The sequence below is a fragment of the Rosa chinensis genome, chromosome 3 (assembly GCF_002994745.2).
Source record: "Rosa chinensis cultivar Old Blush chromosome 3, RchiOBHm-V2, whole genome shotgun sequence".
Lineage (NCBI taxonomy): Eukaryota > Viridiplantae > Streptophyta > Magnoliopsida > Rosales > Rosaceae > Rosa > Rosa chinensis.
The window spans coordinates 14297586-14323040 of NC_037090.1; the positions used below are offsets into that span (position 1 = coordinate 14297586).

Sequence of the window (25455 nt, forward strand, 5' to 3'; positions counted from 1 at the left end):
AAAACCACCTAGGATGCTACCTTAGCCACTTGGCCACTATAGAAAAAATCATAACAACTCATGCAAAGTTTTCATTGCACCAATTATGAACATGTTCCCAATTCTTCCACCGCCATCTAGATTTCATCAACTAAACTAGAAGCACTCAAAAAACAAAAACAAAAAAACTGATGCTGACCAAAGACAGCTACCCATCACACAGATTACATATATTAATTATAGGAGTTATATATGAGATATCAATGAAATCGTCACAACTGCACTTTTATATAGATATCAATAATGAAATGGTCACAGCTCCAGCAGCTACTTATTACGATCTGGAGAGTTGTTCCCTCCATATTTATGTTTGGTTCGAGTTTGGTAATTAAATGTCTCATTGTTTTGTTGAATACTACCATATACCCCTAGTATAGTATTGTTATTCGAAGGAGTGCAAACCAGTTCCCTCGAGGACTTCTCTTTATATGGAAGAAATGAATAAACGGAGAAGACTAATTAAGGAGTAAATGTCAATAACAAGATTTCTTTGTGGAAAGCAAAAACCATCCTTTTTTATGCTCCAGAGCAAGAACATAATTTACTATCCACAAGCATATATTGGTTCTGTGTCTCTTTCGATGTATTTTATTAGTTCAAATATAGTCAAGGGTGAGACGAGCATCCAAGCTTAGCCGTCTTTTCCGAAAAATAAAAATGGAAAACGAAAACCAAAAATTTGTCCCTCGGACCTATGAATACCTGCAAACATGTTTTTGGATCGAGTTAAAAGATTAATCATATGATAGTAATCAGGCTAATCTTGACCTGGTCAAGTCTTGGCACGCAAAGTCCAAGTTTTTTGCTGCATTAAATCTCGGACCGAGACAGTTAACAGGAATGTTCACGTTACTAAGAATAATTAAACAGAACTGATCAGATGCATAAAGACAATATATATTAAGACCAACTGTATCTGTAGCTGCTGGGTGCGTTCAGAAATTCTTATTGTTATATAATACCAAGTGGAGAAGCATGAGAGTTTCTGCTCTCGGTGCTTAAGTTTGTTCAATTTTGTGTGCAGTTTCATCCTTTTATTGTCTAACTTTGTTTCTTTAGCTGCCTCTGTTTGGTTTTGCTAGTTTGTTTGGTTCTGGGTGTTGGCTTGCAGTTTTTGCCCTAGAACTTGTTTTGGTGGGAAGTATATGTCTTTAAATATATAGTTGATTTGTTTGTTGATCTGAAAGATTCTTTTTTTAGTACTACCCTGTAATCTCTGGTCTCTCTCCTTATGGTATATCATGTGGCTCAGAAACTTTAGGGCAAAGCAAGGAACAGAAGCTTTAAAACATTCCTCAATACAAGGAAGAAAAGAACAAGGAAGAAAAGAAAAGAACGGATTCTCTCTGCTTCTTTACAACTTGAGTTTGTCATTTTACCCAAAACCCATATTTGGATTCTCTCACTTTGCCGTTCACGGGATTTTATCCACAAATATATTGGAACATTAACAGTAGACATTTTCCCTACAGCAATAGACGAACTCCCTACAATTGTAAGATAAAAGAACAATTTGATCCCAGTGGTCTATAGAAGATCAAAGCATTCTCTCCTCCATTTTAGTTTATGATGCCGACTTTCTGAAACCCCAAACACTAGCTAAAAGCAAATAATTTTGGCTCGGGCTTCAGGCCTGCAAGACGATTCTTCCTGATCAAATATTAGTTTTGTTACTCTATTGAGCGGACACCAGGAAACCATCAATTACGATAGGATCTTGTAACCCAGTACAAGTTTATGAAAATCACATCAAACCGATTGCTGTGATCGCATAGAGTTTATGGCTTTCTATGTCGAAAACAAGCAATTTAAATCCACAACTGTGGCAAATACACTTTTAAGGTGTCCGTTAGAGTTCTACAACTCCAATTCTCTACCTGAATATTTACGTATTACTCACTCACACGAGCTAAAAGAAATGTAATATATGTAATCAAATTTCCAAGCAATGTCAGCTATCTGTTGTCCTGGTAGTGTTCTCGCTCATTGTCTGCCGGACAAACTGTCCACGAACACGAGGTCGCTGTTCCGCCAGTCTTTTTCTGCTTTGATATCGAACCTGCAAAGCCAAATCAAGAAAGATATCTTCATTTCATTCTCATTTCTTCCTTTTCTTTGTTCATTTGATTAATGCCATTAAGAAAGAAATTCATGAAAATAATGCCAGTGAGGAGGCGTTTACAAGATTGAACTTCTGTACAGTTCATATATATCTCGCACATACAGAAGAAAACCTAATAACTTAATCTAACAAACCTTTTTATGGAAGAACCAAAGAGGGAAAATAAATGAGTAGAAGTTAACAAACAATATAAAAAAGGATTGCAATATCCATATAATTCTTCAACCAATTAGACCAAGAAGTCTAGTACTAGGGTTCAAACAACTGTATCAGTTACCTTTTTCCGGAAGCATCTCTCATTTCTTTTCAGACGGAACTTGGTCAAGGCAGCCTCTCTCTGGGAAAATTTGTTTTCATCTACTCTATTTCCACTCTGGTTTCCACTACCATCACCACTTCCACTTTTTCCAGCAACTCCATTATCACTTTCCATGTTTGTACCTCCAATATTGCTTCCATTTTGCCCATTGCTCCCATGGTTACTGCCAGAAGCACTTCTGTTGACACTGTAATTTCCAGGATTACCTTCAACAGGCCCACTCCTAACATTTGATGATCCGCAATGTGGAGCAGCTGCAGCCAATTTCTTTAAAGATAAATCACTATGGTCAGGAAGCTGCTGTTTTTGCATTGTGTGGGCAACAGGGTGATGGACCTGATGGTGATCATAATCCTGATGGAGGTTTTGAGTTTGAAATTGTGGCTTCTGGGCACATCTTGATTGAGCCAGTACTGTTGTTGCCCCATTGTTAGCATTATCTATTAAAACTAGCTGAGTAGCATTCATAGGGTCCTTTTTCACAGGATGAAAAGCAGATGATGGATGCAAACGTTGAATTGTGGATGCAGCTGCTGTCTTGTTTATAACAAGAGGCTCACGAGGATTATTATTAGTTGTGGAGCCCATGTCAATGTTATTGCTGCCTCCATTTGAGCATTGATTGGGAGGATTGTCACTTGAGTGAGATGGGATATCATTAAACAGATCCTTGTTCGTACTTTCTCCATTATTATCATGTGGAGAATTGCTTCCAACATGCCCAGAAGGAGCCTTGTTAGCATTTGAGGCTGCATTATACCTGCAGAGGCAATAGCATACTAAGGCAAACCATACAGAGAGCTCAAGAGAATGTAGAAAACAATTACGTCTGCTTCATATCCACATCTATACCTTGAAAATGCTGAAGAGTCCGAACGCCTCAAGACATTGCGGTCATCTTGTACTGTTGTCTCAGTGCCTTTAACTCCTCTAAGTCTTTTCAAACTGAGCTCTAGGGATGGTAGTTCATCAGTATCGTTATTAGGTGTACTGCTAATGTCCAAGGCCTTATAATGTCTGTTAGAAGCTTCAAATTTTGTGCTCTCCAACTGGGGATCAGAGGGATTGGTGACATCACCTGTTATAGAAGCACCATCATACTTTTGCTTGCTGGAAGGACTTTCATCATATTTACCAGAACCTATGTTGAGCAGATTATTCTGCCTTGGGCCTGCTAGTTTGGTTGGAAACTCAATAGGATGCTCACGCTGTATCTCTCTCTTGCTATTCATGCCAATCTCCAAATCTTTACCCATTGCAAAGTTGTCTGAAAATATGGAAAACACAGCCTCGTCACCATCCAAATAAAACAAGGATAAAAGTGCAAACGCGCACGCGCACACACATCAATATAAGAAAATTCACATAAAAACTTTTGCACAGAACCACAGGTTTAAATAATTGGGAATACCATATTCTTCTTTCTGTTGCTGGCAGTCCCTTGCTGCAGCACCAGTAACCAATTGCTTACCAAATGTTTCAGCGTTGGAGTGAACTACTTGGGCACAAGTACTATCAGGATGCCATGAAAACACCTGTCGTGGACTGTCAACTTCTACAGCTTGTTTTGTCCAAGAACTCTGCAAAATGACATACAGCAATCAACAAATTGTGCGCGTCTGTGAGTCCAGGTTTTACATGAACTTCATTTCTTGTTTCTAACAGGAGATGATCATTTGATTGCTATTTGGTGTACTGCAAAAAAATGTGTAGAAGTTTTATTTTTCCTTTTTATTTTTAATTTGTATTTATAGCAACCACTTCGTAACTAGGAGTGCAAGTAGTTTTTCAGCCTAGATTTGGATCAAGAAATGTGTAGAATTGATAATTTGACATTACCTCTGCACGACTATATAATGAAGTTTGGCAACAGCAAAGGTGAAAGAAAGAAAGGGAAAAAATAATTAACTCAAGATGGTTGGTGGTATTCATTCATTCTAATGGGCTTACCACACAGTTTAAACTATAATGCTTTTAGTTCTGCTATTCTGCATCTGTGTGTGGCTGGGGTGCCTTCTACAAACTAATGTGAAGTTTCAGTAATAGGGAAGTAACATCCAAGACCTTGCTAGCATATATTACTATACCTGAGTACCACTTCCATTGTCACTTCCATCTCCAACATTCAAACCCATACTCCCATTATCTTCCTCATCATTGCTTCCACTGTTGTTGTCAGACTTGTCAACACTATTTGATCTTACTGACTTCTGAGTCTGTGTGCCACTTTCGCTTCCGGTTCCACTACCACTAGACTGAGAGAGAAATTAGATAATAGTCATACAATACACCCAAAAACACACACACACACACACACTAACTGCAATCTGAACAGCATATTGCATTGATTAGTTAGGAACTAAAGCTCCTCATTGACATTTGTGCTGCCTGACACCAATCTCAATAGAACAAACAATACTAACACACCATGTTAGGTGCAAATTTTCATATATCAAACTAGGGACCCAAGAAAAAGGAAAAAAGAAAAAACTTCTCAGTATTTGACGCAAACTATTGCAAATAGAAAAAGTCTAACATCAGACGGAAAATTGTAATAACTCACACTATGGCATCTCCTCCAAACATGCTGCCAGAGGTTCTTAAGCTCATTCTTCCGAATGGGCTTCACCAAGAAGTCAACAGCACCCTTTGACAAACATTTAAAGACCAAACCCATAGAATCTTGAGATGACATCACTGCACACAGATTAGAAGGCATTATTAAACGATTCTACTTGCTAAGCTGTCAAAGCAGAGCATCACTAATCCATACAACTATTAATGGGATGAGGAGGTGAAAACACTTACTAATCACAGGAACATTCTTTCGGGACTTATGGCTCATAATCTTGGATAAAAGACTAATGCCTGATACACATGGCATAACTACCTCGGTTAAGATTAGATCAACATGATTGGTTAAATCTTCAAGAACCTTCCAGGCTTGTATTCCGTTTGCTGCTTCAATAACTGAAAATAAGAAGATTCATCTTATACTTATCAAGGACCAGTCATGGAATTAAAAAAAATATATAAAAAAGAAGCAAGGCTATAACAAGTCAAATGGGAGTGTAAGCTGTGAGAGTTACTTCTGGTTTTCAACACATCCTCTAAAAGTTGAGGTTTAGACGATTTCATTTGGTAATATGAGTACAGTCTTCATTTGTGTTATAAAACATGAGTTCATTGAAAAGAAAGCCTAGACTCAGTACACAAGCAGTCTACGGATAACATAATATCAAGCTTCCATTAAGGTTGCTATCCTCTTTTCACTTATCTCTCAGTATTTAATTTCTCGTTTTACATATCAGGCCAAAAAATTTAATAACAAGAATATAGAATTATGTTTCAATTATAAATGTGTTACATCTGTGCTTTTCGGCAAACAGTAATCTGATGATAGGATCTAGTTTAGTAATTAAGAGAAACAAAAATCGAATTATTGTAAACAATGAAAATAAACTTGACAAGTCACTCAACTTCTATACGCTGATAATGCATCCACTCACTCTTTAAGAAAGCAGTGCCTGGGAAAGGGCATGGGTACATATGAAGAATTAAGTGTCTCAGAAGCCAGGTCACTAACCTTCATAACTGCAATTGCGAAGAAGTGCAGCAACAATATGGCGAGTACAATCATCATATTCCACCAGCAAAACCTTCAGAGATCTCAGATGTAGAAACCTCTCCCAGCAAACAGTTGAACCCTGAGGCTGTTGTATAACAAACTGGGGTTGACCAACCCCTCCATTGCCAACTTTCACATCTTCAGCTCTCCCATTACTTTTCAAATCATCTCCCTTAACTAACCCCTGTTCCTCTTCCTTAACCCCCTTATTCCCATCCCATGAACGGCGATTCAGCTCCAGCAGCTGTTTTCCCTCATCATTCATCAGAACACTCCCTATGAATCACACACAATACTAAAAGTAAAGACCTCCCAAATTCAGAGCAAATAAAAATTCTCTTGAATCGGGAAAAAGAATTGCGCATAGCGTCTACTTCGAAGACCAAACCAAACTACAATTCCTTCTAAAACCTAATCAAAGTTTATTCACCGATTACAAACTGATGCTGAAAGCAATCCCGTAGCTGAATATATACAACTGATGTCAAATTAACAGAACTGATGTCAAATTAACCCCGAATATTCTCAGCTAGCTAAAAATGGCTTGAAACCCAACAAATTGCTCACACCCTGCACCACCATAGCATTATATCAGACAAACTATCCACCATAAAACCCTAACTTCCACTTTATTAGAGCAATTAATAACAGCTTTAGAATGAAAACACACCAGCATGAACAAAATTTAAACCCTAACTGAATATTGAAAACTCAATCCACAGGTAAGTAAAAACATCCAAAATCAATATTAACAATTAATTCTATACTAAACTCATCACCAATTATCATTTCTTCAACAAATAACAATTATCACACCAAAAAAAAAAATGACAATTACTTAAAATGAACTTCCAATTATCCAAATCACAGTAAACAATAATATTTCCAGATAAACAAAGCAGGAATAAAATCAACAAAAAACATGGAAGAAATCACCTGCAAAGCTTCATTAACCGCCATAACTAAGCTAGATCCAAACGGAAATTACAAACAAAAACATTGGCACTACTAAAAACAGTATCCCGCCGAAGAACAATTTTCGAAAAACCTCAATTTGGACCGTAAAAATAAAAACAAAAAAGTCTAAATCCAGATATTTTCAGAGAGCTTTTTGTTTTTTTTTTTTTTTTGGTTCAAGGGTTTCAGGTTTGGGAGAGACAAAGCTTGACTGAGGAGAAAGATAATCGCCGAGGGAAAGAAGGGGAAATGAGAAAAAGATATTGGGTACGACGAGACAGTGAATCTGGGGCAGCTGACGTGGACAAATCCACGGTGCAGATGTGGAGAGGTGGGGGACGGGTTCTGGAGTGGAAGGAGATATTTCCAGCTTGGCGGAAAATGGGGCCGAGGGTTGCTGACGTGGACGAAAATCAAAAGCTGGGCTGGCTTGGCATCTCAGAGATCTGGTTAGGACACGTGCCCGTGTTTGGCGACAAAGGAAAGGGCAGGTGTCGTTTTCGAGGACCTACTATTGGCTCGGTTATATCCACCATTTGGTTGGTACAGGTTGAAACGACGGTGGGAGCGGGTTAATTGTTTAATTAATTGGCAATAATATCCTTTCGTATGATGGTGGATTAGCTGGATTTGTTACTAGTGGCAGGGCTTTTAGGAGAAAACATCGTAAAATATCTAAATGAGGGCCAACATGCCAAGTTGGGGGTGAAAACACCAAACGTGAAGGTCTGGTTTAAGATTTGTCTTTGTTTCCTTTTTCTTTAAAAAGATACTCAAATTGAAAAATAAAATGCAATTTTTTTTTTGAAAAGAATGCAAAAATTAATTTTTATGAAAGGAAAGATTAAAACAGAACTTAATTTATATGGAAGTAAAGATTAAATTCTGAATTTTTCAAAGGTTAATGAACACGGCGTTCTGTTTTAATCTTTCCTTCCAGAATTTAATCTTTACTTCCATATAAACCTTTAAAACAGTTTTAAATTCTGATTTTTTCACAACTATCAATTTTTGTGGTGTGGAGTATATTTTGCTATAAAAAAAGGTCCAACCTTCGCTACTTGATATCATTCTTAAACGTTCAATCAAGATAATTGACCATCATTACATGGTATGTTTGAAGTTTAAAGGATCATTTTCTATTTGAAATTGAGAAAGTGACTTGCTTAATAATATAAATATACATAATAGAAATTTTACCTGCCTCCATTATTTTTAACTCTAATAATTTGAATAAATAAATTCTTCATTTCTCCGATGGTGGTGCCGTGATGTATGCTTTTGACAAAAGGACAACCAATACTAGTGGACCTTTCTGGATTGGCATGCCCCCATCATACCTTTAGTAGAATATTATCATATACCATTTTGGGAGCCGGCATTGCATTGAAATCCTATCCACAATGAAGATGCTAAAAGATAAAAAGAGAAAAGGAACAAGTATATGGCCAGATGAAAGTGGCCTGAGAGCTAGCTTGCTCAGTCTTCAGGAGCTGCTTTTCCGATTCCATGTATATACAGACTTTTGCTCCATACATTCCAGAAATACTATTGGTTTTGTAGGAATATGCATTCTCTGTTAAAATCGACCATCATTAACCTTTGAAACTGTTCTAAAGGACTTTTCGGAGAACAGTGAACGCCGTGTTCATTGTCATCTTTTTATTGGCTTTTTATCTATCGTCGTCATACCTAAACTTCTTAACCCGTCTTCAAGGCTTATGCAGGGGGGAGGATGGAGGTGGGGGAAGTAGGAAAGTAGATATGTAAAGCAAACTAGAAGAGGAAAAATGAAAGGAAAGTATAATTTCACTGAATTATCTATCAAATATATGAAGGTCGACAATGTCTGGGTCATAGTTTTCATCTAGCTTAAATGATAGTCAGAAAGATCCAAATCTAAAGCTTTAGTCATGAAAAATGATCAACAATCCCATCTGGTACACTTAAAGAACATGCATAGCTATAACAACATGATTACCAAGAGGGAGTAAGCCTGAAACAAAGAACAAAGAATTTAAACAAAAATACAGGAATAAATGAAACCGTGTAATGAATTTGATTATGTAACTGGTCACCATAGTTTGAGACAAAGACGACTTACGGACATGCATAGCTCTCACACACGTGGCTAGTCATAAGTATAGAAAGGCCAGAAAACCCAGAAAGTCAAAAAAAGCACCAAGAACTAAACACTATCTTCTGTACAGGCTTCAAATTATTTTCAAAGTTTCAGATATCATTAAAAGAGACAACACCTAACCCTTTTAACCACATAATTCTACTTGATTCCATACAATCTAAGTGAATCATACAATCTAAGCACATGGATCTACAATACAGTCACGATAATTTCACGTACAAGATCACAAAAGTGTAAAGAAGTTGATTAGGTACAATGTGCTGCACATTCTATCTTGCACCACTGGAACTTGTGCAGTCAAGAGCTGGTATTGTGCCACAATTCAATATCTGCAGCTGTTAACTTCCTGATTGGCAATACTAAAGCCAACCAGCTCGGCCAGCTGCAAGGAACTCTGATAAAGAATAGATTGACTGAATAAACCTATATATCCAAATCTAATCACTGAATAAAACTATATATCAAATTATACATACCATATCTTTGCTGACTGCTTCATCTTACATACAATAGATTAAATAGGAAGCTCAACATGAAAAGCTAATCTGGAAGAACAAGTTTCATCGAGGGGTAATTATCCCCACAAGATGCAATTTGATATATTGATCAACTATAAGTCTATAAGTTACAACAATACTGTATAACCATCCAGCCTCCATCACTGAGGCTTATTGCTGCCACAAAATTGTTAGTAAATAGATTGTCCCTCAACCAAACAAATACTCATGGAAATTCTCCAATACAGTAGAACAAAATTTTCTCTATGAGAAAACTGACCCAAAAATCAAGAGAGTCCAAAACCCCAGCACACACTTCATGCGCCCAGGGAATGGCATAATCACCTTTAAACGAGATAATTATCAGGCTGCAGCAGACTGCTGCTCCTTGTAGTCATCAAGATCAAGAATTTCAAGCAACTTTGGCCAAGACTCTGGAATCCCTCCAGGCAAATCAAACTCCAACAATTTCCCCCTACTACGGTAGAATTCTTCTACAGGCCGGCTCTGCAAGAACATCAGAGTACAAATCATCGCCAATGAAAATGGAACTTAACACACAAACAACCAATGCCAAAACGTAAACACAGGCACCTTCAGAATGAGCTTCTCTATATACAACAAATGTTATTCATATGTAAGGGAAAAGGAGATATACCTTCTCATTGTATATATCAATCCGATGTTTAATCACTTCCTCAGTATCATCCGCCCGAGTAACAAGCTTTGACATACAATGTTGAGGTGGAAGAAGCGGAGCCATGCTAATTGCAGGACTCCCATTCGAGCCCTTGACATTAATCGAGGCCACATTAAAATTTCCCCCACACTGACTACATGTTCGTCTACCTAGGCATTTCTCAAGCAACACATCTTCCCGGAGCTTCAGATTTAGCACCAAGTCAATATCCGTCACCCCTTCCAATATTTCCTACATCACATAACATATAAAACAATCACTCCCTGACCTCATTTTCACCAATTCTTCTACATTATACCTTCCAATATATATGAAATTTAGCAATTGAAGCTCGTAACTCAATTTTTATCACATTATACAATCTAGATCTAGCTAAAGACACTCACCGCTTGTCTAATGGTTCGTGGAAAACCATCAAGAATAAAACCTAACTCGCCTTTAGCTTCTCCAGCCTCCAATCTCTTGGACAACAAGTTTATTATAATCTCATCGGAAACCAGCTTCCCCTGGTTCACAATCTCCGATAACTGCAATAAACAACAAAATCAGACTCAAGCAAAAATTAACGGCACAGATCTGATTAGAAAAGTGAGTAATCAAAAGAAGCCAGACCTGTTGAGAGAGAGGACCAGAGGCAGCGAGTTCTTCGCGGACGAGATCTCCGGTGGCTATGTGAGGCACGCCGAGGAGATTAGATAAACGACTGGCGTACGTGCCTTTTCCGACTCCCGGCGAGCCCAAGAAGACCCACTGTACGTTCCGGTCCTTCGGATCCTTAACCGAGAGACTGGGCTTGGGCCCCAAGTGCGGGCTGTAAGACGCCGCGGCGTGAGAACTGGGCTCGGATCCTAGGCCGGAATACAAGCACCGGCTCAGGTAGGAGATAGGGGAGTGTGGTGCAAACGAGGGCTTTGCAAGGCGGGTTAAAGCCGCCATTGGAAACAGGTTACAGAGACGGGTGAGAGTTCGTTAGAGACTGAACCGTAGGTACCAACGTCTCCTCATTATTTATACCCGCGCCAACCCTAATGTCGTTTTTTTTTTGGGATAAAAAACGACTTGTCGTTTGATAGTTTTTGGTAAGCAGAATGCGCCACGTGTTGTATCTTTTCCCACAAATAAACCAACGGTCATGAACTCGCCACTGACTTCATTGCTTCTTCCTCTCAGAAGCGATGGCGGTTACTCTCTCCGCTGCAACTCTCTTCCCCAATAGACTCGGAGTTCACAGGACCTCCACCAATCAGACTTCGACGCGTGTAATCCCCAGCGCATCTCCGAACGCAAACGTTAGCTTCTGCAGCAGTAGAGTCAATTTCTCACGAAGGCGAAGCGACGTCGTAGCGTTCTCTGCGGTGTCGGGCTCACCAGGCAAGCTTTGCTCTTTGAATAATCTGTTTGGTTAAATTAGGAATGTTGTGTCTTGATTTGTTTTGATTTATTACCATCGAGAATAAACAGAGGGATGAATTTGCGGATGTGAACAGGAATCGAGTCTTCTTCGAATGCTGGAGATACAGCAAGTTTGTTGGACTCAGTGAAGGTGTTTGATCTGAACGGAAATGGGATTCCGATTTCGGATTTGTGGAAAGATAGGACAGCTGTTATTGCATTTGCGCGCCATTTCGGGTAATATTAATTTCTAATACTAATTCAACTTTGGGATACTTTCTTATAATTAAGTGCTGTGTTAAAACTCAAAATGGCCTAGTTTTAGGGTTTATGATTGAGCGTTTAGAAATTAGAAGGCTTGAAAGGATGTAGTTTTTTTTCTTCTATAATTAAGCTGAGAATCCCAATACATTCTTGGATATTCTTTCAATTTGTTGTTGTTTACTTTCAGATGTGTCTTTTGCCGCAAACGGGCTGACTATCTTGCCTCAAAGAAGGTACCTTATCGCTATTTACAACGAATTTGATATGTGATATTCCTGCCACGCCCACACTGCAAACTTCTATAATTTGATTGTGCATGTTGGACACACAATATTCATTAATTAAGGGCCTATTATTTATGTTTCCACTTAAACTCTGTCCATGCGTAGTTATCTATTACTGTCTCAACAAATTGTGGTGGATTCCACAATGCACACTTTGGAATTGAGAAAGATTAATACAAGGGACTGGCTCTCTAGCTTGCTAATATAAGGAGATTATTAAGCAGAGTCTCAAAGTCTTTTTGTGCTTAGCATCTCATTGGTAAACAAAGTCAAGTCTTAAACCTAGCTATGTTGCAGCCCCTTGCCATTACGAAGATTTTCTTGTAAATACCATATTTGGAGCATGATAGAATGATTCAAATTTTCTTATCTTGGTCCTGCAAATTGGACATACTTCGGTTCGGTTGCTTATGTTGAATAATAGAGCCTGTCGTTTATGTTTCCACGTTAATTCTGTCCCTCTATTTATTCTTAGTAATAGTTAGAAGAGATGTTGTAGGGTCATCAAGGCATGGAATTGAGTTAATAGTTAATACAAGGTTACTGGTTCTCTAGTTTGCCTCCTTTGGGAGATTGTTTGATGCATACTAGTTTTGATTACATACTTTTATGGTAACACAGTTCTAGCACATGTCATATGTTGACAGGATATAATGGATGAATCTGGTGTGGCTCTTGTTTTGATTGGACCCGGTAGTATTGATCAGGTTTGCCCTAAGAAGTTATACATATACAATTATTATATTTTGTGGTTTGAATAGTTCTGTGCATTAAGTTTTACCAAGGCTCATTAGTCTAGACTTTGCCAACGATTTCATATTTTGATATACTATTTTATGTAAATGCAATGAATCTTTGTTACAACTATAAGGAGTAATTTGGTGCAGGCAAAATCGTTCTCTGAGAAAACCAAATTCAAAGGAGGTAAAAGAGCTCTTACCAGGTGTAGTGTTTAATTTTCTCCTCCCTCTTAAGGCACCACAGTCACGAAACTATCTATTTTTGTTTTCAGAAGTTTATGCAGATCCCAGTCACTCGTCGTATGAAGCATTAAGATTTGTTTCTGGTGTCACAACCACATTCACTCCCAAAGTATGTATTAAATATTGTACATTTTTGTTTCAATGTAGCAAATTTATGGCTATCAGTGGTGCTTCGGGAGATCTGAGGATTTCCTTACAGAAAACAGGGTACTCATATAAGTTTCTTCCACCACATTCTAGGCAGGTCTCAAGATAATACAGTTGTACATGGAGGGTTATCGACAAGACTGGAAGCTTTCCTTTGAACAGGACACCGTGAGCAGAGGCGGCTGGTATATCAATATAAAAGTTTTGCAAGTTGTCACGTTGTGTTACCATTTTTAGTAGTAATTAGCACCAATTTGACTGAAGTGAAATTGTTTGTTTGGCAGGCAGCAGGGTGGAATTATAGTTGCAGGTCCTGGTAAAAGTAACATATTGTACATTCACAAGGTAAGTCTGTCTCCTATCCTGTCTCGTATGGGAAGTTATAACCTTGTTAATTGCATGAATCAGTTCAGAACATCCCATATAGGCATGTGTTTAAGCTTAAGACAGTATCTTCTTTAAAACACAAGAAATATTATTTTCATTTGGAGAACTCATAGACATGGTTTTTAAAGATACAATGACTCTATTGGTACAGCCGTACAGGTAAAGATTTCAGTCTCTGCACGTAGACATGAAGCTTGTGGCTAAGTTTTGATTTCATGTTATTCTTCTTCATAGGATAAAGAAGCCGGGGATGATCCAGATATCAAAGACATTCTGAAAGCATGTTGTGGGGTTTAAGTTCTGTGTAGTCCGACCTTTGCCAATTGTTTGTACCTATTTTTGGTAAACCGGCCCGTAAATCAATTGGCCGATAGATGAGGAAAATATAGTGCTTTTCTTGTTGATACTCGATAAATTTCATATTTATGAGATTTTATTAGATATTAACTTTTGGAGAAGAAATGAGAAGAGAAGGAAATAACGGCGATAATTATTCTTTGATATAATTAATGCCGAGATTTAATTGAGTTTGAAGGCATTGAAGACAATATTGCAGAAATTAAAACAAATCAAATATAATGACGCCGTAAGAAGGAAGTAGTAATAGTGCGGTTAAGGAATGAAGAAATATGGAGCATATCTTAATTTCGGTCATTAAGATCGAAATTCATTTAATTTAATTGTAATTTATTTCCTAAACCTTATGTATGTGATTGTATAAATACGACCCTCCTAGGTCATTGTAAAAGGTCCCTGACCAACACAACTCAAAATCAATACATCAAATTCTCTACAATATTAATCTTTTCATTCTTTCTCTAGCCTACTTTAATTTTTGTCGCTTTCTTTACCTTTCGCACTTTATCTTTACTGCAATTTACTCTTTAGTCTCTTTAAATTTCATGCAATTTAATTAATTCACATTTAGATTATTGCTCTTTCACTTTTCGCACTTTACTTTCTGCAACCCATATCAAAAAATAAAAAAGAGAAGTAGCATCGGTAGGGACGCCGAAAGTCCTTGCAACAAAGGCTAGAGAACCTAGCGGCCGAGACGGTTCCTTCCTCAGCCCACAGTCACTTGAAAGAAGTCAGATCAAGCGCAAATCTTATCAAAACCTCGCTCGGCGAATTGGCCGCGAGTTGGCACGCCTATGTATCAAAAAGGACAATTGGACCGCAAGTCTCTCGGCCTCTAATTTTAGCCGAGACGATTTTGAGGCAAACACCAATTCCCTATAATACGACACTGGGGGTGTAAGTTCTGGGTTTTTAGTTGTATCTAGTTATACCTTTGTAGGCTGTAAGCTCTGTGTAGTATGGCCTTTGCTGCCCTTTTAATTACCTAGAGAAGCTAGGAATATCTCATTATACGGATCTAATTCAATTTGAGATGTGGTACACGTTTCAGTGACATTGTAATAAACAGATATGCGAATATATGCCTCTTATCTCAACTTAGGAATTACCTATTGGCAAAGAAAAACAAATAGTCTAGAGTTCCCCATCATAATTAACAGAGACGAGAAAAAACAAAAAAAGGGAATAAAACCTGTTGATTCGAATACTAAGTACTACGGAATTCTAATTCTAAGCATAAATGGCCTAAAAAACTCTCTCCTAGGGTTTGCTCCAAATAACCCGGATTGCGACTTGGTTACTGAGATTCTCCTCTCGTCCGGTGGCGCTCGTCGGCGCTGCCATGCAGATTTGGGCTGTTGCCGGGCGGGAACTTGAATACTATTGCCTTGGTGGTTCCATGAGTGTATGGTTGGGCTCGGGCTTTTAGTCGGATTGGGTGACGGTGGAGTCCAGGCGGTAATTCTGACTCGAGGTCAGACTATACAGGGATGGCGGTTTTCGTCAAGGGCCTACGGCGGCGTCTTCGTCACTAGATTTCCAGGACTAGTGGCGGCGGTGGCTTTGGTGGATTCTGGTTTGATCGTTTTTGGAGGCACGGCGTTAGTGGTCTGGGCGGATTGCTATGGTGGCGTGGCTATGGAGGGTCGGGTCGGATTGTGGAGGCGACGTGGCTTGGTGGTTCTTGGCGGTCTTCGTGGGGGTAGGAGCGGCAGCTGGTTTCTTGATGGTGGTGGTTGGTGGCCGTGCGTGTGGCTCGGGAGTGGGATGATGTTGTTTTGGGCTCGGGTCACCCTGGTCCGCTGGCCCTCTTAGGCTTTAATTTGGGCTAGGGTACTTTTCCCTAAGCCCAGCCCTATGTTTTTAGCTCATCTATTTACAATAATTTCCTTGTATTAGGAAGCTATGCACTCTATGTATTTCTAGCGCCTCTAGAGTAGTACTAAATGAGGGTCTCCGCTACCTCTACGTATTTGATTGTATAATGAGTACATCATTCTCACTATCCGTAGTGATAAAGTTGCCAAAGTCGTGTTGACCCTTCTTAGGTGTGATTTGAAAAAACTATCAGATGATGAGTGTTGGCTTATATTGAAGGATAAAGCAATCCCAGCTGGCAGTGCTGCTACATCTGAATAGCAGGAGACAATCGGAAGAGAGATTAGTGAAAAATGTGGAGGTCTACCATTAGTGGCAAGGGTATGTTCTATCATCAATTTAAATATTTTATTTATTAATTTCTTTCTTGCTTTTCTTATTTGATCTTCGTCGATAAAAGCACAAATCATAAATTATTTAGAGTCTCAGTTTTTCTTTCTACGAAAAAAAACAAAAGGGAAAAATTGGGTAAAGGAGCTAGCATTTCTTTCATAAACAGAAAATTGATAAATCAACTAGCATTTGCTATAGTGCTAAGGTATTTCTCACTTTCCAAGTATATAAAAGTATAGACCACGTTTGAACCCTCTCCCATTCAATTCAAAGAAGGAAAAAATGAAAAATGAAACATTAATGTTAGATGTCTCATTAAGGCCTAATAATTTTGGGGGTGTAAATTTATCTATATATAAAACCGAAAAGTATGTTTGTCAAACTTTTAAAAATTCCAAAAAACTGCCCCTAGATTTTATACAACTAAAAAAAAAATAAAGAACTTAGTACCTTGTAGCTTACCCCCATATACAAACGAATGCCCTTTAGGTTCAAAAAACAAAAACCCTTCTAAGACCAAGAAGGTACCGGCGTAAGAAGTCTTAAATATGTTTTACTCTGGCAAACCTCCTAACCTTAGTATGAAGGGTAAGGAACTAATGTAATTTTCTCTTTTATTTGCCTATAACTATGTCCTAGTGTAACGCCCCAAACTGCACCTCACCAGCTTGAGTATGTTACAGTGCCGCGAGTCTCTAAAGCATAAACTGAAAAATTCAATTTACATTCTAGAAATTCGCTAGGCATTTATTCGAAATAAATTTTGACAAAAATTCGCAACAGAAGCTTTTAAATTCTTTTGAGGTGAAAACCTTTCTAAACTTTAAATTCAAATGTTCGTCCAGGACTTAACGTTGCAAACAACCAAGGAATAAAGGACTTAGCATTTAACAAACAAATTCTGACAAGTTCCGAAACTACAATTTTAAGGAACAGGAATAAGATTGGAACCCAGAACCTAACTTTCTATTGAAGTTTGCACACCCAACTCCGTCCTCTCCAATCCAGTTACTAGTGCACAGTACCTGCATCTACACTGTTGTAGGGTTGAGATTTCATCCTCGCTGCTCAATAGGGGCTTCACCCAACTAGGTTTGAAAACCAACACATAAGATAATAATTTGGGATTCCAGTATGAAAAGGTTCGACCATTTCTTTAAAGAACGACAAACTTTAAATATCTTTCAGACTCAAAATCCAATGCATGAAACTAAAAGAAATGCATAATACCTGATGGCAACTCCCATGGACCAACTACACGGCCTTACCTCAAATAAAATCATCACCAAGTAAGCGTAGTGAGAGTGTCCACTTACGCCATATTACTTAGAAATAGTGGCACACCTCAGAGGATGTCAGACACCATTCCGTCCATACGGCCCCTCCGGAGGTTTAGGGAATCGAAGCCCAAGGAATCGCAATGTTCCACTCACTCTCAAGCCATCAATAACCAAACCATGCAACTCAAATATGCATAAACATTTAATTCAAAATGAAAAACAACTAACCGAATGAGTCCCGAGTCCCCTACCTGGATTCCGATGCTTTAACCTTTTACTTTGTCCGAGATTCACAAACCTTCCGTTCCTCAGGTAACTGGAAATCGTAGATTCCGACATAATTAGCGTTAATAATCCGTTGAACAAATATTTAAAGCCAACCCTTACTGGTTTGACCAGTATTGACCATGCTTTGACTGAAGTTGACCAATCACTACAAGTTCGATAACTATTCCAACTACCGATCAAGGCTTGTTCTTTTCCTCAAATAGTGATCCTCGGCTATGAGCTTTTTGTGACTCAGATTGGGCAGGATGTCCACTTACAAGAAGGTCTACTACAGGGTATTGTGTGTTCCTAGGGCCTTCTTTAATTTCATGGAGGTCGAAACGTCAGAACACAGTCTCTCTTTCTTCAGCAGAAGCAGAGTATCGTGCTATGACAGGTGCTTGTTGTGAATTGACTTGGTTATGATATTTGCTTCAAGACCTGGGGATTTTACACCAGGAAACTGCATTGCTCTATTGTGACAACAAGGTTGCTTTACATATAGCAGCAAATCCAGTGTTCCATGAACGTACAAGGCATATAGAAATAGATTGTCACTATATCAGGGATAAAATCCAAGATGGTTCAGTGGAGACACAATTTGTGAGTTCTGGAAATCAACTGGCTGATGTTCTAACTAAAGCTCTTGGCATGGAGGACTTTGAGCTTATGATTCACAAGTTGGGTGTATAGGATATAAACTCTCTAACTTGAGGGGGAGTGTTGGAAAGTAGAGCAAAATTAGCTTGGTATAGTTGTCAACATTTAACACATTCACTCTGTATCATCGCATTGATTCTATATCATTAGACATTAATAAGGCTAGAATAGCTTTCCTTTTTGTATCCTAGAATCAAGCTGTATTCTTGTATATATGTTACACAGATCAATAGAGCAATGATCATCACGAGCAAATCTGTCTTTGCTGTTTTTCACCTTTCAACAACACAATCTTTTAATTTGTTCCTCTGACGTGTCCTCCAAGTCAAAATCATTGCTAGCTTGGAAGCTGTTTCGCGAAAAATTTCTAACACCTTGCAACGTACAGGTACTAGTTGAATGACCCTTGTTTTGTGTTGCTCTCTTTGTTGAAACTCTAGATTAAAGCTTATATGTAGACCAACTCTCCGCATCTTTTTGCAGCAAATTGTGGTTAGTTGCACAAGTACGTAGGTGCTCTGAAGTAGAAATCCTTTTCCATTTGTGATACATAACTCAAATAGTAAAATTTTCAAGATTTGGAATTTGAAAATGCAGATTACATACAGCTGTCATGCAACCATACACAGTCATTTGGTGCAGGCAAAACCATTCTCTGAACAAATAAAATTCAGAGGTGAGTTTCAAAAGAGCTTTTACAGCTCTCTATAAGTTATAAGTTTGTTCTCATTCTTAAGACATCCCAGTCACAAAGCTTCCATCTTCATTTTTAGAAGCTTATGCAGATCCCTACACAACATTTATCATCTGAGGCATTGATTTGTTCATTGACACACACAGGAGGGAAGGCTTTTCCCTGCAGAAGGTTACCGAATTGTGTTTGAGTCATAAGGACAAGCAATTCTGTAATTTCATGAAGTACAAGGTATGCTTTTCAAATTATTAGACTATCCTGTATTCTCTTTATAGCTTTATAAGACTGATTTTGATGGAGATATTAACATATGCGATAGAGAAAAATAAAACGTTGCTGGTTGTCAGTGTTGAAGGATATCGACATTGAGTGTGCCTCTTCAAACTAGAGTTTAGTTCTAGAGTTGTAATATGAGAGAATGTTCTAGATTTCCTAATTATATTCGTATTCTATTTCCTTGTATGACAAGATTATGTATTTTGTGAATACCTATATAAAGGGCTCCTATTATCAATAATAGAATACACACAATTCTCTTCTCAATCTCTTTGCAAATCATATTTTCCTTAAACACGTTATCAGCACGAGCCCTAACCCTGTAACAAATAACCAAAACCCTAAAACAAGTCGAAACCCTCAAACCCTAGTTGCCTCCGCCTCCCAACTAGTAGCCCCCGACCCAAGGAGTCTGAACCGGCAGCAACACAACCAAAACCGGCCTGAAACTTACCGAACCGGCCGCTGGAAGCCACAAACCATCCGTTGCGATCTCTCCACCGGTTCACCACCTTCCGGACACCCAATTGCCACCATATTTTGTCAGCAGCACCATCTCTGTCCTAGGATTCAGGAACCAGAAGAGAAACACCAAGAACTGGTCTAGAAGCCCCTAAACCAGCCGTCAAACCAACTGGTCCTCATGCAAAAAACCAACAGAAATGACTTTTTGCCCAGTTTTTCCTGTTTCGGCCAATACCAACTGCCGCAAGCTCCTAGCCCTAGCTAGCCATACCATATGCTGCCCCTGCAGCACTTGTGTGCTGCCTACTGCCCCTGCAGCACTTGTGTGCTGCCTACTGCCCCTGCAGCACAGCAACACGCTCGTTCATGTGCAAATCAGCCTGTTTACATGCCCCGAAACATCTTGATTAGAACCTCAGATCAAAATCCTTCCTTCATCAAAGTTGTTCGTCTCTGTCTCTTCTATCTGACTTCCAAATTTCAGCCCTATTGGAGTCGTTTTGAGACATGTACACTATTCAAAGTGGGAGTTGTTCAGAAGCAAATCTGCTCCAAATTTCAACAAGTTTTTGTGATTAAAGTTCCTGCTTTCCTGTCTTTTAAATTTCTTTATTTGATTCAGGATTTGCAATATACGAACATAGGTTGGATTATTTAATAAGCAAAATTGTGGGAATTCATGCTAAACGAACTAAGAGCATTCGTAATCAATGAACTAAGAGTGTTCTTAATCAATGAACTAAGAGTGTTCATAATCTTCGGACTAAGAGCGTCCGTAAGCATCTATTTTTGACCATATTAAACATCATTGTTTCGGTCTAATCCAAGTATTCTTGGAAATCGATTTCTTGGTAGCATAGCTTGGAAATTTTATTATTATTAGTTTTCGTGGAAGTTTAGCTCCAAAACTAATTCGTTCATATTTCACCCTGTTTCAGGATGTCAAACTCGAACATACTCGATTTTGTTCTATTGGATTATGTAGGCAAAATATACCTAATGTGGGCTCAGGATGTTGAGCTCTACCTTATTGCCCGTGACTTATTGCATACAATCCAAGAGCTTTGTCATAAAGGAACTGCTCCAAACCCTCAAACTAAGATCGACAATTCTAGGGTACTTGCCCTAATGATGCGTCACATGGATAGGGACCTTAGGTTTGAGTTCATGAATGAGGATAGCGCTATAAAGCTATGATAAGCGCTTCGTGAACGTTATGGCAACTTTCGTGACTCCATCCCTCCAAATTTAGAAGCAGAATGGAATGATCTTCACTTCTCTGACTTTGATACAGTCATACAATTTTATTTAGAAGTACTCCGCATCACAGGAATGATGCTCTTCTGTGGCAAGACGATCACATAAGAACAATTGATTGAGAAAACCCTCAATACCTTCCATGTGTATGCTATGAGGTCTTGTGATTTATTTCGGACTCATATAAATGCAAGACGGATCACAAGCTTTCAACAGCTTATTGAAGATATGGAAATTGCTGAAAGGCAAGGCAACGAGCTTGTGAGAAGAGAAATTGATAGGCTTCGAGATAGCTATCCAGAGTATCGTCCCATGGCTAGAGAAAGTCACCATAGACATCATGATCCATATGATCGAAATGCTCATGAAGGTAGTCGCTAAAGGCGACAATCACGCCACCGTGGGAGCCGTGACTTTAAGGGACGAAGGGTTGGAAACCATAGAGCCAATGTTGGCCATGGTAATAATTTTTCAACTCCTCCAGTCCTGGGGACCATGCACATTGCGCCAATGGGCCTCAATCAAGGGAGAATCCTCTTCATGGTGTCTATTTCTGATATAGAACGTCTGATTAATGGACCTGAGTTTGCAATGTACTTAAGAAGGTAGCAGCCTCATGGCAATAATGAAATCAAGTTCAAGAAGACTTTAAATCTGGTGATGAAGAAAAAAATGCCGCAGATTTTTATTTAGAATAGTCTTTTATTTCCAAGAATTATTTAATGCCAGTAATGACATTTTGTATTAACTCTTTCTCTCTAGGCTCACCTAATTAAGTATGATGTCTAGGAAAGTAATTAAGATTAGTTGTACTTAAGAGAGCCTCGCTCCACCGACATCTCTTCCTACTTTCCTGGTCATATTTGATTGGAGTAACCGAATGGATTGAGTGACTATAATATATCTAAGTTTGATTTCATTTTAGATTAGACTTTGGTTAAAGAAACTTTGATGTAATCATTGGCTATTAATAAAGTGTCGATTCTTTTACTTAATGTCCTAGACATACCTTAATTCAAACTTTATTATTTGAAAGACATAAGAGCCAATAGTTTTCATGTGGAAACGCATTGTGAGAATGAACAAGAGTTCCTTTGCATCACCTCTAATGACTACGGACATAAACTAGTATTAAAGAAACTTATGTGTCACTCTAGTAGGTTGTATGCATGCAACCACTATTCGAGTTATTGAATCCAACCATGTCATGAGAGACGACTTATGGGATTTTGACACATATAGGCTTTGGCATGACTTTTGGAACACTCAAGTCATGATATGATGATCCATGATACTAAAGACTTCACATGAACATCTCTTCTTCAGAACGAAGAGAAGTGAGAATCAAAAGTCAATTCAAAGAGATCATTGCACCACCTCCGCGCCTTGGGGCGCCGCCGCCATGCACCACCGGTCGGCCAACGCCGGCGCTGTGATCCCCCTGCGGCAAAATCATGGCTTTGACTCCATGTATGGAGACTCGGCTTCTCTCCCTACTTCTCAAAGTAAATTGTGACATTGTGGCTCAACCAAAACTTTCATTGGTTGATTATATGGCCAATCTTTCATTCTGTAAAGCCTGTTTTTTTAGGATCAAGACCATCATATGCAAATGACACTAAAGAAATAATTTCATTCTTACATAGAATCCAAGGGGATTTTGTGGATTGATTCAACCAACTTGCGGATTGCTTAGATGTTTTATGGTGTTGATTAATGTGCGGACGCTGGTCATGTGTCGCGCTATCATTCACTCGTAATGCTGCTTATGATGAACTTCTTGCCCAGAACATATGGCTACGGGCTCACTACCCAGATCATCCCATTCAGTCAATTTAACTTGATAATGCTAGAGAGTTTACATCGAAAAGAGAGTTTACATCGAAAATTTTAGATGACTATTGCATATCATTGGGTATTGATATCAAGTACCATATTCCCATGTACACACCCAATTGGTCTCGCGGAAAAGTGATAGGAGCATTTTAATGCGACGTTTTACTTGCTTTTCCCTACATTTCTTGCGTTATTTCCTTATTAAAACCCTGTTTAGGAAAGTTTTCATTCTTTGATTGGGAAAGTTCCTATTTGTAGAAAGTTTCTATTTTTATAGTTTCTATTTATTATTTTTAGTAAGTTTCCATTTTCGGTAGTTTCTATTTTTCAGTTTAGGAAAGTTTCTATTTTTCTTATTAGTTTCTATTTTCAGGACCTCCGAGCTAAAATATGGAAATGAACTCATAAATGGAAAGAGGAGCTTGCGAACACCAAGGGGAGCAAAGATGAAGGTACATTGGAGTAGAAAAATGGAAATGTACTAAAAGATCAATTTTACACATATTCCTACTCCGGCTAGGAGAAACCAAACCAAGCCAAGCAAAGAAGAAGGAGCGGCCGCCTGACCAAATGAACTTCAAATGAGCTTAAACCTTCCATATCCATTCTAGACACCCAAAGGATCATTTCTTATGAAGAGTGCCAGAGAAAAATATGAGTGGAAGACCTTCAAACAATCAGCCCAATTTTCTACAGAAGCAAAACTGGAAAACTGGACCTGTAAGAGGTCCAGCAGCATTTCCGACCCAAACACATGGCAATAAATTCTGAAATTTTACCACAGTAATCTACACTCATGGTGGATAATTTCATATGAAGAAGTCGAAGGCTAAAATTAAGTTCTTAGTGGAGATAAAAATTGAAGGAATAAAGGGGCAGAAATTCACCTCCAAATCTGCTAACAACCTTTGTCAAACTTGAAGTGGAAAATCTTGAGGAGGAAAATCAAAGTTGCAAGGAAGTGGAAAATCTTGAGGAGGAAAATCAATTCAAGTTGAACAAGTGATAAACAAGTGGGAAGATTTTTTTTACAAATTTGTCTAACATATCTAGCCCTTCATTTATGTTCATCTCCACCCTCCATTCATCATTTTTTGGGCTATAAATACACTTCTCCTCTCACTCTCAAAATACCAATTCCTTCATCCATTTCATCTTCTTTGTCTCTCCATTTCCTTTCCATTTTCCTTCTCCATTCTCTAGTTGCAAAGTTCTGCATTTTCAAGCAAGGAGAGGAAGAAGAAGAAGGAGCCGTGAAGATCATATCCTCCATCATCCACCTTGAAGGCTTGCTTCCAAGATTCAAGATCCAACCATCTAGCTCTCCATCTCCATCTCCCCTCACGGTGTAATTCATTCTTTTTCCTTGTAATGATCTTTTGTTTTCCTTGTTTGAATTCATATGAACTTGTTTCTAGTTAACAATAATGTTTAGGGCAAAGTTTAAGCCCAATTTCTATGTTTAAATAAAGTTTTCGAATTCTATAATTGTGATTCTAAGTCGCTTATGTGAGTTTGTTCGATTAAATTTGCTTTGCAGAAAACTTTTATATGTTTATCTTATTTGGGTCGACACTTATAGGATTTGCATGTAATTGGTGCTAGGTTTAAGAACATGAAATCGACTTTTCGTTTTGTGTAACTTGAATCAAAAGTAGTAAAGGCCTGGACAAGAATCGAATTTAATTGAAGAGGATTGCAATTAGGTGGACTTTTCCATAACTAAGTTGTACACTTGAGTTGATAGCCTTTCTCTATGTCTAATGCGTTGAACATGTCATGATTGACTAGCTTTCTAGGGCTTGATTGCATGTTTGATAGGATTAATCTAGGTGCTTTCGCTTAGGTTAATTAGCATTGAAAAGTAAAATATGAGAAATCATTTGCTTTCGAATGTTTCACATGATCAACTCCTCTCTCATGACTTGGAAGAACAATTATAGGGTTTGAATCGAATTTGATTACATGGAATTGATTTTGATCTTTGTTCCTTGCGTTCCACCCTTGTATATATGTTTTTACGTTTTATTTATTTTTATTTTTAATTTTAAGAATCCTAAACCCCCCTTATTTTTGTTCACTTGTATATATTTATTCTTTATTTTATTTTTGTAAATAATACTTTGTTATTTTAATTCTTTATTTGTTTATACAATTGTATATATTTATATTCTTTATTTTATTTTTGTAAATAATACTTTTCTTTATTTGTTACACAATTACAGGTGTACCCTCAATCCCCGGAATAGAACGATCCCTACTTACTTATACTACTAACTACATTTCA

General features: G+C 38.2%; 3 protein-coding genes and 1 long non-coding RNA gene across 8 annotated transcripts; 2 read left to right on the forward strand and 2 right to left on the reverse strand.

The window, feature by feature from the left end:
• Positions 1-1724: 1724 nt before the first annotated feature.
• LOC112192619 (two-component response regulator-like APRR7) lies at positions 1725-7294 on the reverse strand. Of its 4 annotated transcripts, XM_040516492.1 has the most exons (10): positions 7045-7293; positions 6539-6678; positions 6067-6384; positions 5289-5450; positions 5044-5177; positions 4568-4735; positions 3892-4060; positions 3333-3747; positions 2439-3240; positions 1725-2098 (listed from the first exon to the last, which is right to left on the reverse strand). In XM_040516492.1, the coding sequence occupies exons 3-10, from the start codon at positions 6371-6373 to the stop codon at positions 1991-1993; spliced, it is 2265 nt and encodes a 754-aa protein (XP_040372426.1). In that variant the 5' UTR covers positions 6374-6384; positions 6539-6678; positions 7045-7293; the 3' UTR covers positions 1725-1990. The 4 variants fall into 4 exon arrangements, with proteins under 4 accessions (XP_040372426.1, XP_024188190.1, XP_024188189.1 ...); XM_024332422.2 differs by having other exon boundaries at positions 3952-4060; positions 6067-6678; positions 7045-7294; XM_024332421.2 differs by lacking the exon at positions 6539-6678.
• Positions 7295-9688: 2394 nt separating this feature from the next.
• Positions 9689-11395, reverse strand: LOC112192620 (adenylate kinase 1, chloroplastic). Its single transcript, XM_024332423.2, has 4 exons — positions 11018-11395; positions 10792-10932; positions 10364-10636; positions 9689-10212 (listed from the first exon to the last, which is right to left on the reverse strand). The coding sequence occupies exons 1-4, from the start codon at positions 11339-11341 to the stop codon at positions 10069-10071; spliced, it is 882 nt and encodes a 293-aa protein (XP_024188191.1). The 5' UTR covers positions 11342-11395; the 3' UTR covers positions 9689-10068.
• Positions 11396-11547: 152 nt separating this feature from the next.
• LOC112192622 (thioredoxin-like protein AAED1, chloroplastic) lies at positions 11548-14363 on the forward strand. 2 transcript variants are annotated; one of them, XM_040516493.1, is made up of 10 exons: positions 11548-11776; positions 11893-12034; positions 12249-12294; positions 12993-13052; positions 13233-13269; positions 13358-13437; positions 13569-13660; positions 13760-13820; positions 14014-14021; positions 14097-14363. In XM_040516493.1, exons 1-10 carry the CDS (start codon positions 11581-11583, stop codon positions 14137-14139), a joined length of 765 nt encoding a protein of 254 aa, XP_040372427.1. In that variant the 5' UTR covers positions 11548-11580; the 3' UTR covers positions 14140-14363. The 2 variants fall into 2 exon arrangements, with proteins under 2 accessions (XP_040372427.1, XP_024188192.1); XM_024332424.2 differs by lacking the exon at positions 14014-14021.
• Positions 14364-15417: 1054 nt separating this feature from the next.
• LOC112192623 lies at positions 15418-19693 on the forward strand. The gene is made up of 3 exons (XR_005808340.1): positions 15418-16421; positions 19238-19316; positions 19414-19693. It is a non-coding gene; the product is annotated as an uncharacterized LOC112192623 (long non-coding RNA).
• Positions 19694-25455: the final 5762 nt, after the last annotated feature.